The sequence below is a fragment of the Betta splendens genome, chromosome 10 (genome assembly GCF_900634795.4).
Source record: "Betta splendens chromosome 10, fBetSpl5.4, whole genome shotgun sequence".
Classification (NCBI taxonomy): domain Eukaryota; kingdom Metazoa; phylum Chordata; class Actinopteri; order Anabantiformes; family Osphronemidae; genus Betta; species Betta splendens.
In genome coordinates, this window is record NC_040890.2 from 14,553,874 (window position 1) to 14,566,338 (window position 12,465).

At 52.2% G+C, this 12,465-nt stretch overlaps 1 protein-coding gene across 3 annotated transcripts; it reads right to left on the reverse strand.

Moving 5' to 3' along the window:
* Positions 1-2,990: 2,990 nt before the first annotated feature.
* On the reverse strand, positions 2,991-12,382 carry vimr2 (vimentin-related 2). 3 transcript variants are annotated; one of them, XM_029164398.3, is made up of 10 exons: positions 12,240-12,382; positions 11,723-11,867; positions 11,483-11,641; positions 11,200-11,319; positions 9,155-9,250; positions 8,127-8,258; positions 7,025-7,150; positions 4,975-5,085; positions 4,661-4,785; positions 2,991-3,155 (listed from the first exon to the last, which is right to left on the reverse strand). In XM_029164398.3, exons 1-10 carry the CDS (start codon positions 12,320-12,322, stop codon positions 3,113-3,115), a joined length of 1,140 nt encoding a protein of 379 aa, XP_029020231.1. In that variant the 5' UTR covers positions 12,323-12,382; the 3' UTR covers positions 2,991-3,112. The 3 variants fall into 3 exon arrangements, with proteins under 3 accessions (XP_029020231.1, XP_055368395.1, XP_055368396.1); XM_055512420.1 differs by lacking the exon at positions 9,155-9,250; XM_055512421.1 differs by lacking the exons at positions 2,991-3,155; positions 4,661-4,785 and adding an exon at positions 6,768-6,886.
* Between the last annotated feature and the right edge of the window lie 83 nt (positions 12,383-12,465).

The window sequence follows — 12,465 nt, forward strand, 5'->3', positions numbered from 1 at the left end:
ACCTCTTATCTTTGGCTGCGAGTTACTCGGCGACTGGAGTTTGGGGAAATAAAGAAAAAAGGCGGTTTGGCTCATCACAGATCTCAAGACATGCTAGTGAAGAGTTTGCCAAGAAATAAAAGGTATGGGGGGCGGTGGGCGGGGGGTGGAGATGAGGAGTGTGTCGGTGGGTTTTGCCACCTGCTTTGGGACAGACGTGAGGGGGAGCGAGGGGTAAACTGGGGTCACGCCTGTCAGCAGCCTCTCGCTTACACAGGACAGGCGAGGCTGCAGATACGAGCCGAGCAGCGGCCGCGGCGATGACACGACGGGGGGGCGCCGCCGTCTTCCTTCAGCACCGCGCGCACAAAGCGCCGGGTGTGTTTGTCCTCGGCTCCGGGCCGTTTTCTCCGGGGACCGCGACCCCGGCGAACGTGACGCTCCCACAGTGGAGGCTTGTCCTTAAAAAAGAAGGATGCCCACTTCCTGCTGCCCTCAGGCATGCCAGGCCTCCACAGACCCGGGCCCCATCATTTATTATTTGTTTCCCTCTTGTTAAGGAAATACTTTCTCAATGGCTCCTTCTCCTTTGTATATTTTTACTGTTCTTATTTTCTTCCTTGATTCGACCCTGTCCCTTCTTATTTATTTGCTTTCTAAACACCAGCCTGGTTTGTTACGTCCAAGCTGCCACGAAGAGACTTTAAAGAATGACTTTTGCGCACGTCGAAGACAGTGTTTATTTGTCTGAGTGAACCTGAACGGATAAGTGTATTCTGGGGATACCTAGGTTTGGGTGACAGCTGAGCTGAGTCATACAAGCTGACCTGGGTTAGCATTACCTCAGGCCTTAATCAGATTCCTGCTCTGCAGATTGAAGATATGTTGACTGCTACGACGAAACTCAGATACCATAATTTATCAGCTCGGCCCTGCCACTCTTAATGTAAGGACATTCCTGCACCATGTGAAGCTAATGGGATGTTATGTGCACCGCACGCGTGCGTGTGCGTGTGTGTGTGTGTGTGTGTGTGTGTGTGTGTGTGTGTGTGTGTGTGTGTGTGTGTGCGAAACGGTTTCTATCAGCGCTGCAAACCATCAGCCTCGCACCACAGACATCAAACCCTCACCGAGTCCCAGCAGAGAGGCCTTTGTTTGTTGCTGTTGCTCGGGCCCTCGCCGTCCACAGAGGAGTCGGGACGGGGGGAGGAAAAGGCCAACGCGCTGCCTGATCGCTGATCCATGACTCAGCTTTAAGAGGCTCCCACTTCAAATCAAATTGTCCAGCTTCAAGGCGCAGAGGTGCCACAGTCCCGCCCCGGGCCGCTTAATGTCACCGGCCGGCTTTGAAGGGGTTAACGCGCTTTTTTTGTCGAGGACGTGTGACGGGGGCGAAGGAAAACAGAGCGGTGCAGAGGTCGCGCCGAGCACAAATACCAAGGCGCTTTGAAATACTTAATTGTGTTATAGAAGGAGGCGGAAATAGCAGCTTCCCGAATGCAAACACAAGTAATTTCACTTTCTCTGCTTTTAAGAGCGCGCCTGGATCCACGCAGCCTGAGAACGTGTTAATTTATCCTGCGTCAGTGTTTGATAGGAGTCAGGTTGTTATCAGCTTCGTCACGCTACTTCAGTTTAGTGTCTTTCACTGTGTAATATTGAAGTTCTTGTTATTGAACATGTTCCTTTTCATATATTTTCTTCTTTATACACATCCTATATTTATATTTGAAATAGTTTTGAGGCTCTTATACAGTTTTATGCAAACAGTTCTAATAAAGTTGCCTTATTATTGACTGTTATTTTAATATTTTATTACAGGCTGATGATGATAAATCCATATCTCCTCCCTTTCAGTCACAGGTGGTTGGACTTTGCCTTTTATTTGGGATCCAGACGGCTTCACTCAGACGCCGTGTCCTCCAGTTCCTCTCGTCTGAGCTTGGCTTCCTCTAAAACGGGCCGTGTTTCATGTCGGGACAATTAAGCAAGTCACCGCAGCCACTCTGCCCCTTCTCCAGACCCCGAACTCAATTATTACACAGGCTAACTCCTCATCAGCACAAGTCCGCCGAGCGTGGCTAATCTTATCTGATCTGTTATTAGCAGCATTTTTCATCTTTATGGCAGAGCTAACAAGCCTCTGAGATCATTAATAGCTGGGAATGTTCAGATCTCACGTTAAGCATGAAGATGAATGAAAGAAGGATCACGGCGCATAAATCTTCTCGCCTGCATAGTTTTACAGCGCGGTGGAAGTCTTAAGACGAGGATTCAGGAGCGGTTCTCATGAAACAGAAAACACCCACAGTTTAAAGCAGCTACTTTTATTTCATTCAACCTTAAGCCAATTGTGCCGCTGGTGCAGAGGCAGGACGCAAAGATGATTTATCACAGACAGCTTGTAGAAAATCAGGAAAAGATTACGGAGGAATGTTTCGCCAAATGTTGTTTTTTTTTCTGAAACAACAACAAAAATACAGCAAATTGAGACACTGCTTTTGGAGGGAGACTAATGAAGCGCTCGCGCTGCTCTTGTAGATCCAGGTGCTCGCTCACGAGCCATTTGAAAAGCAAACACGGCAGCGCGTAGAAGCCACGGGGATGCGTGACTGTGCGGCGGCGCGCCTGCGCTTGGTGGAGCGAGCGCCGTCAATATGTGTGTTAACATTGGGGGGGTCACGGGTTAAGAGCTGGTGACCGGTTTGAGTGATGGATGAGGGGCAGCGGCGCTGGTTCCGCTTTGGTGCGTGTTCGTATCTGTGTGCGTTAGACTTGTACAGTGAAGTGAGTGGGTGAAAATCGAACCCACTTAAGGCAACGTCCCAGCCAGACACCAAACAGTTTTTCTCTCATCACCCCCCCCCAAATCAGTCTCAGACAGCTCCATCCTTCTCTGAGCCTCAGGGTCATCTGCCGGCGGCCGCTTATCAATGACTCGACTTAGGCCTCCAGACGGCATTAATCTGTGGTGATAAGTTTGCGTGCGCTCCAACCCGCTGCGTCGGTACCTTATGCTTCACCCTACTGCTGATCTGGGTTCTGCGTTTCTCCTCTGTCTGCTTTCTAATCCGCGTGAGCGTGGGAGCGTTCGGCCGCACGCCAGACGCTCCCGGAGCCGCCGGGCCTCGAGTCACAGGTCGCACAGCCTCGCCTCCTCCTCCTCCAGCAGGCTCCTGGAGAAACACAGGGGCACGCAGTCCATCATTATGCTGGTTCTGGTCCACGACGACCCGGAGCTTCATACCACAGCAGGCTGAACCACAGTGCACGACGGCTCACATTAGCAATAAGCAAAAGCAATGAGCATCCGCCCGAACTGCTCCGAGACACTTACCCAGGCGATAATCCGCCCGGTAACGGCAGCTCCGGGTCATTAGAGGCCGATGTGCAGACTGTTTGCCACAGCACAGAGGGGAAAAACAACCAAGCAGCATTTCCATGTCTTATTCATGCTTTTAATCACGGATGACAAAGCATCAAGCGAGTAAAGAGAGGACCGCGTGACTCCCCTGTGCTTTAAGCGTCTTTGGGACAGTTCGCTGGGTAACGAGGAGGAATTAAAAGTGTGGCGAATTCGTAAATGTGCGTAAAAGGGGGGGCTGACGTTAACAGGCTGGCATGAAGAGCTGGCAAGGGCCCAACACATGGTGCTGACAGCGTGGGCTCCTCCGTGCCCATGCTAATGAGCCACTGTGAGGGCGCGAGCCGCGCGGGGGCCGCGCGCAGCCCCGTCGGGCCCCCGGAGGAAGTCCGCGAGCGGAGGTGGCTCCTCCTCTGGTGCGTCGCTGCACAGACCAGGACGGCAGATGGCAAAACAGCCCCGAGGAGACGGCAGAGAGACACCAACTTCAAGGTCACGCGCGGGAAACGGCGTCGCGAGTTTTGTTTCCTTGTGTGCACTTTCCATTTGCACACAAGGAAACGAAACATGAGGTCGGCTCCACTCCTCTTAAACCTCTGAGGAGCCGAGCACACTTGCGTCGACGGGTTCAAACAATGAGTGGTGGTTTTCTGAGAAGCCGCCTGTTCTCATTAGACCCCCTACATCACAGATGGGAAAATCTACAATGAGGATTTTAATCAGGACCCTAAACTGAAGATAAACTAATCAGTGAAATCGCCTGGTCCTGTGTTTTTATTGAAACAAGACCCTCCATCTTCTCCGACTCCGTCCATCTTTGCCCGCGAGCCGTCAGCTTCGCTAACAATTAGTCGACACCCTTTAAAGTCTTTTATGTCTCCGGTATGACTGCTCTGAACTATACGTGACACGAGGCGCGAGTTAAAAGTTTAGAGGTCTCATTTAGGAATAACAACCAGCAGCTAAATTAAGACGGGCGCTCGCCTCCCGACGCGATGGAGGACGGCTGTAAATGTCATATTTATGGCAGCTCTTAAATTACAAAAGCTCACAGGGAATTGGGTCGGCGCTGCTACGTTAGGGTCTGTTATTGCATATCGGGGCTGTAAAGCAATGCCAGGAGGAAAGATCAATAATAGTGTACACATTAGAGCGCCTCAAAGGTGGTGCTGCACATACAATAGAGCTTTATCAAACTGTAATAGGTTAACAGCTCTGTCTGGGAGCTTATTCAATATAGTGACATCCTGTACGAAGAAATGTAGGCTTTAAAGCTCACAACCCTTGATATTGGATCAGGTCAATGATGAGTCTGACCTGTAGGCTGCGATCTCCATGTCTCTGGCCATCTTCTCACTGAGCAGCACCCTGTAGTCGTCACACTGCTCCTTCATTTGGGTTCGGAAGCTGGAGTCCCGGTGCTGCAGCTCATTTATGGTGTACTGGATAATGCACGGACACACACACACACACACACACACACACACACACACACACACACACACACACACACACACACACACACACACACACACACACACTTTGGATGTGGGTGAGACTAAATGACAGACTCAGTTCAAACCGCTGGCCCATTTCGGACTATGATTATATTAATCAGCCCACTCTCGTACCTCCAACTCCGCTACCTCTTCCATGTGCGCAGCCCTCTTCATTTCAGCCTCGTCCTCCAGCTCCTCGTTGCGCTGTTCGAGCTCAGCAAACTCCTTTTGTAGCTCAGAGACCTGCCCAAACACAGAAAACCCGCACATTAGACCCAGAAACCAGCATGTTGACTCATTATCTATGTGGATACAAGGAGGACAGGTTCTTCCCTTCAAGCTCATCTCAATGCTCCTTAACAGAATAGATGATGCTTAACAAATCCCCATCTGAAGCCTTGACCTTCAGCAAACCTTCAGGTGTGATCAAATCATCATGTCACACTCCCAGAGCAGCGCCACCACTGGAAATCCCCTATTTACATAGATGGATTACCCAAGGAGCCCAGAGGTCACGGTTCCAGTGGCCCAAGAGGTGAAGGGTCTCTGGAGCCAGAGCCTCTGCTCCGAGCGAGTGTTAATATTTATGCTTTGAAAGTCATAAAGCTCAGTCAAAAGACACACGAAAACAACCAAAATGACAAATTATGACCAAAGCCAGACACGAAATAACAGGATAAAAAAAATAAATCAACAAGAGAGACAAATAACAAACAATGTGACAACCTCCTCCGCAGCCTCGCTGTCTTTCAGTCTGAAGCTGTTGGAGGGTGGAGGTCTTTCTTGCTGAGCCCAGATGTCCACTTCACCAGGCCCTGGCTTTGTGTGGCTGCCATTTGATGCTGGAACCGTCTACAGACTCATTTTTCCAAATGATAAAGGGATTAAGGACATCGTGCATGTCCAGAGACATGTGTTTGCTATAAATATTAATTCTGGATAAAAGGTTCCTTCAGCCACAAACTCCCTGCGCCGGTGGCTGAGGTGTCCTGACGTGAATAATTACAGCAATCACACAAGTTCAACAATTAGCTGTCAGGTCCAGATGGGCGACGCAGGCGCTCCGATGAGATCATGTGCACAGAGAAGACCCGGTTACTACACGAAGCCCCGCGACTCGGCCCGACTGAGTCACATCTCTGCGTCAGGGCTGATTTCACCGCAATCTGTTTGTTTGGCCACGTTGCTCCTCAGTGAGAAACTGGACCCGAGGCATCCGTCACAGGCGACGGCGGCACCGGGGCCGATCGGGCCGCGCTGTCCATCCGTCATGCGGGACCGGGCAGAACCGGGGCGGGCGTGTTAGCGAGGGGCGGGCGATGTCTGCGCCGCTGTGGTCCCAGATGCTCGTGTTTATTTAAAGAGCTGGAGGTTGAGCCGCAGCCGCAGCCGCAGCCGCCGCCGCCGCCGCCACGTTGGGTGCAGATGTGGTCGGGTGTCAGCTGTGGTCCGACCGCTGACGGATGCGAAGCGGGGCCGACTCAGACGAGGCGATTTCGGTTTCCAACGCAGCAATTTTAGCCGAGTCACATCGTTGTGATTTCTCTCTCTATTAAAACCTTCATCGCTTTTCCGAGCCCCATTTGCTTCCACGGCACTTTTCTGCTGCCGGTCGGAGAACAAATATCCGCTGAACGGTCATTTCCACTCCTCCATTTGCAGAGGAAGTCTCCAGTCAGTGTGTTAAGACGGTTTAGGACATTTATGACACTGCAGCAGATCTGAAAGACTGTTCTTAATAACCGAAGACGCGGAGGGCAATAAATCCTGTCTGAGCTGAGGCCGAGCTCCTCACATCTCCTGCTGCTGTGTGTGAAGCGTAAACACTGTGTTCAGCAGGATGTCTCCCACTGCTGCTCCGCTGTCACTCAGCTGCCCTGCACTCCTTTCGCCCGCTGTGGGAAGCCACCCATTTGCGCCATTACCTCTGATTTAGGAGCTGATGGCCGATGAAGAACCACTCGTATCATTTACGGCGACTTTTCTCTTGGCAGTGAAGATGTGGGAACTGCATCCTGGGAAAATTTGAAGGACGACGCGGGAGCTTTATGGAGATGATAGGGAAAGTTGGTGGTTTCCTGGTGTAACGGTTCACATTCAAAAGGTGTGATTGTCAAGTCTCAAGGACGATTACCTCAACATAATCAAATCTAATCAGCTGCATGAACCAGCGTCCACTCACCAGCGTCTTCATGTCACCAGCGTCCTTCGTCGCCGGCCAGTCTCTGACCACCGACCTCCCAGCTCCTCTCACATCCCGCTGCTCTGCATCACCACCACAAACCACAGCGGCGGCAGCCACGACGCACTATGAAGGCACATTGGCAGACACACATACGGCTAATGACATATTCATGTTTGCAGTCGTCAGACCTTTCAGACCGGAGGCCACGGTAGCGCTCAGCCAGGGGAGCACAGAGCAATCAGACGCTCTGGTGCAGCCTGATGGGCAAATCCATGTGTTCTCTACACTTCTGATTAGATGGAGCAATCACAGGCGAAACAAGCAACACGAGGGCGCACAGGTGTGTGGGAGTCAGCCAGCAATTACGGTTCTGTTCGAGCCCAATAGGAATCATTTTAGCATCGAGACAATTGCGACTCATAATGGAGGCCAGGCGCAGATGGGACGGTGTCCAGCTGGCGGGGGAAGAGACGGAGTGGGAGGCAGAGGGAGTGAATGGACCGGGTTTAGCGCGGGGACGGGAGGCAAACCTATGCATTTAGACAGAAACACAAATATATGAATATGCCAGATACCCTTCAACCTCGGCTCTAAATAAAGCAGCAAATCCAGCGCTGCCGCGGAGCCTGGGAAGGCGGCCGGCAGTCTGATTGCAGCCGTGACCTCTGAACCGGGCAGACATCCTCGCCCCAGAGGGGGTCAGACCCACCGGAGCTGCAGCCTGACCCCAATCCAGCGCCTCGGCGCTCGTAATCCACACACGCAGGTAGACAAAAGGCGGCCTGTTCGGGCGCGGGGCTCGCGACCTCCGATTCTCAGGTTCTTCCCCGGTGTTGTGTTAGGAGGGAATGAAAACAGGGGGGAGCGCTGTCGTGTGATTTGTGTAAGCCGAGATTCGCGCCTGGACATGACCGGGCAGTTTCCGCGGGAAAGATGAGGCGGCGTGGTGGGGGGGGTCAGCTGGTTCCTGGACCGTGGAGGAAGTTCTACATCTTTATTTAAGAAAAGCATCACTAGAGCAATGTGAGGTTTGTCAATGAGGACTAAAGACAGGCAGGGACGCGGCGCTTCCACCTCGTGACATGTTTATGCGTCTCACCTGGAGGCTCTCCGCCAGCCGGCAGTAATACTCCTTTACACCCAAGGCCGCGGTGACGGCAGGGCTGCCGAATTTAATGGCTGCCACCGCCGGCGTGGACCCGTCAGCGGGCTCCAGCAGACGCTCGGCCGCCTGCTCGGACACCACACACATACAAATAGGCAGTTAGAAGCATGCAGTGTGACTGAACTCAGATTGTGAAGTGTAGTCAGGCTTTACATACTACAGTAAAAGTCTAAAGACCTCCCTTTTATCTCTGAAATAAGATACTTGGATGAATGGACCGAACTTCCTACCACTGTCTTCAGTTTTCATGTAATATAATAAAATGAGCTGCTGCAAACATTTTTCTGCTCCCCCTTCACCTACGCTGCAGCGCTGCGGCCGCGCCGCCGGGGGAATAACGGGATACCTGGAAGTTCAGACCATAACAACAGTTAATAAAACAAAGGGAACTTCTGTTTTCCTTCGGCGTCCAGCCGCGTTTCCCGGACTGTGAGTTATGGAGCGCGTCCCTGAGGGAGTGCGCTAAACGCCGGGCGGCCGCGCTCTGCGGAGGAGAGCAGGCGGGTGATGGAGAGGCTCCCGCTTCCGCCGCCGCTCCCCTGCCTGCCTGCAGCCTCTGCATCTGATAGTGGATGCGTCTGTCATCTCCTGGGGGGAGGAGGGGGGGGGGGAGGGGGTGTTTGCTGATGCGATCGAGCCGCTGATTCGCGTTGGACACGGCTGCTAACTTGGAACCGTTGGAATGTGCATGAAGATGGTTTCTGTCTTCACATCCGCCAGCACCACGGTTGAATTGCGTCTTAAACAACGTCTTAATTTGACTTGACTGCATCATTTTCTAATTCCCTTTTTCACATTTTGCCTTTGAATCCTCGCCACGTGTGTTTGTGTGCAGGCTTCTGGCTGCGTCCCTTCGCTAAGGCGACCGAGGCCGTCGCAGCTGTGTTTGTCACCACATCTGGGCACGTCTCCAGCGCCCCTGTCTGACCTCAGGGCTACGTCTCCAGCGGCCGTGCTCTCACCGCCGTGCGCTGGGCCTCCACGTTGGCTCGCTGCGCCGCGTAGACACGCACCCGCTCCCTCAACGCCAGACACTCCGCCGTCACGGCATCCACCTCCTGCAAAGACGATCAAGTCGGGGGACAGTTTACAAGTTCAGCTTCATATCTGGAGGTGTCAGAAGGGAGCACGCTGCAGCCTGGGAAGTAGAAAGGAAAAAGTCTCAACCGCCGCCAGCGCATCCACCCTGTTTCACTGAACACTGCAATGCAGAGGAAAGGGGAGGAGGACGATGGGAAGGAGACTAACTAGGTACAAAAGCCGTGTCCACCAATCTATTGGACAGCGGGGGGTCTCTGCTCATCTACTCTTTGCAAAGAACCAGATTAATTGGTGCTGGATGCAATTAGCGTGGGTGCCTGCACACGGATCTGGACTCATGCAGGGAGGGTTCGGTGCTGCAGCTGAAAGCACTCGCTGGGGGAGTGACAGGGACTTGGATGGACGGCATAGGCACAAAGTGGACCGGGTCTGCGGCCTCTTTACACATGAGAAGCTGAAGAGAATCATATTCAGAGCAACTTTTTCATACATTTATAAAGTTAATGTGGCAAATCTGTGCTTCCATCCACCTGATGAATGCGACGCTCCTTCTAGCTGGCTTTTTCTTGAAGCTACAGGGCGTGAACTCAAGCAGAGACCTCCAAAGTGATACATGATGCTGTGTCTAAGCAACTTCACCTCCATCCTCTGTGGCCACCTGCTGACTCTAACCACTAATTATTACCTCTGCTTTCACTCTGCAACTGCTGGGGATAATATCCGGATGTGTGGCTTTGAGCGTTTCACTGTGTTCGCCCAGGTACGAAGGAGCTCTACTGCTGCACGCCGTGCAGGTATGAATATAGTGGATTTCGGGGGCTTTGTTTGCTGCGGCAAAAGAAAGTGACACTTTGAGAACAGCGAGCGCGAGCAGAAGCAGTCCAGAAGCAGTAAAAATAGGAAGCAGCAGCATTTCAGCTCCTCCCTTTGTCCTGATGAGGACTCAGTGAGCGTTTGTTTCAACCCGAAGAGCACCTTAATGACCTGAACTCACTGACGTTTGGCATCTCCATTCATCCACCTCTTTGTATTCATATGTCTGGACTTGTGGTGAACTCTAGTCTATTTGTGCTGCTGCGTTTTACTGCACCATCATCATCATCATCATCATCATCATCATCATTAAGCAGTGGAAGAGACGCAGCACAACACAAAGACAAGGAGAAAACTGTGGGCCTTGGAAATAGAGCAGGATTGGCAGGAGGAAACAATACCAGGGCCAGTGTACACGTTCAAATAAACCAAACGTGCCTTGTTTCATCACTGTCAGTCTGCTATTATGTCGAGAAAACTGCAGCTAGTTGTGGGCTGAGCCGTGTAGTATTCGCTGCTCTCCTCCGCATCCCTGCTCTTCCTCTGCCTCCCCGCCGATTTCCCACCAAGGCCTGTCACTCTGCAGCTGCTTCCAATTCAGAACCAGAGGACGGAGCCAGCAGGAACATTACGGCACCACATCACAGCCTGCAGTACATCTGTATGGGAGAAATTAAAGCCCCCCTCACATCTGGACCAGCTGGGAGGAGATGGGATCTGGCGTTTGTGTGTGAGAGAAGGAGACCGGGATTTGGAAAAAGTTGGTGGCTCAGGCTGCAGCACCGGCCCAGAGTGTGTGTGTGCTGGCGATCCAGACCTCCAGAGGAGCAGCTGATTGACCAACAGGCTGAAAAGACTCTGGACAACACTGCCATCTAGTGCTGAGGGCACATTATCACAGCACTGAAAAAGTTGTTGTCAAGTATCCAAACTGTTTCGTTATATTTGAGTTGCTATAACTAGTTTTGTTCACTTTAATACTGAAGATGTTTACTTGTAACTCAACGTTAGAGATTTCTGTATAAAAATATGAATTCAACCAGTTCAGTTTTTGTGCAAAGGTGAATTTATCAGTCATACATTAGTTTAAAATGTTAAGATCACTCTTTCTTTAATGAGGACTCCTTGCATCCAGGGTCCTGGCTTCACTTACCGCAGCAACGTGCTGACGTTCCTGCTGGACTGAGCTCCTCCTGCGTGCGGCCTCCTCGTGCTCCCTCATCAGACCCTCCAGCTCGTCCTGCAGCGCTCTAGACTCGCACACAATCTCATCCTGCAGAGGGACACGTGCTGATGAGCCACGACAGGGTGATAAATGAAGCCGCCGCCGCCGCCGGCTATGTGCATCACATTAAGAGGACTGAGCGAGCAGCGCGGTGGACTGGACTGTGAGAAATGTGCGGCTGACACACCCAGCTGCAGCAGCTGCCTCCTACCCTTTCCCTGCGCAGCCTCTCCACCACCGCATCCAGAGAGCGGTCGGCCTGAGCCACCGCGGTGCTGATGCTGACGGAGGCGGGGGCACTGCTCGGCTGCGCCTCCAGCTCCGCAATCTGACATTCAAGAGACCCGTTCTCCTCCTCCAAGCGCCGAGCCTGCGGGGCCCAGGGAGCAGCCAGGCGTTAACTGCAAAGTGCTGACGCGCCAGCGGGGGCGGAGAGTGCGTTGGCCCTCACCAGCTCGATGAGCTTGACCAGCCGGTCGTTGAGGGCGGCGATGGTGCGGCGTTCCTGGGCCAACAGCTTCAGGCCGTCCTCGCCGAGAGACTTGGCAGCGACAAAGTCGAACGTGTCACGGTCGCATTTGTCAAGAGCCGCGCCCCTGAGGAGAAGGACGTGAAATACCACAGACCGGACCGAAGTCATTGTTTGACCCGCCTTTAAATGTCGATCCAGTGAAGGAGGAACCAGATTCTGACACAATCTCATTCCTTAAACGCATCTTTGCCTTTCAGGCCAGACAAGTGAACAAATGATTGTTTGCAGCTGTCTCCAGCATTCAAACATGCGAAGTACATTCTCTCAGCACCATTACATTCAGAAGCTCTGCACTGTTCATCCACAGTTGACCTTAGCAAAAAGCAAGAATACAAAAACATAATCCTTAGACTTCACAATTAAACAATTAATAAGTGATACCGTGTAAGAATCTACCCATCCAATATGATAAACATTCATATTCTCCCACACTCACCTGGGCATCCTCAGCCCCGCATTTCGCCTCCAGGCGTCTTGTTCAAACAGCTTGCGGTAGGACGACACTCTGAGCATGGCCATGGCTCCGGGCGACTTTGAACTGATCTTCAACGAAACAGCAGGCGAACAGAGGCGACAGGTCCAGGGGGGAGTTTATATCTACAGGGAATGAGACTGCATCACCGCCCAACTATAGCAGCAACATCAGCCACCGGCGATTTCAC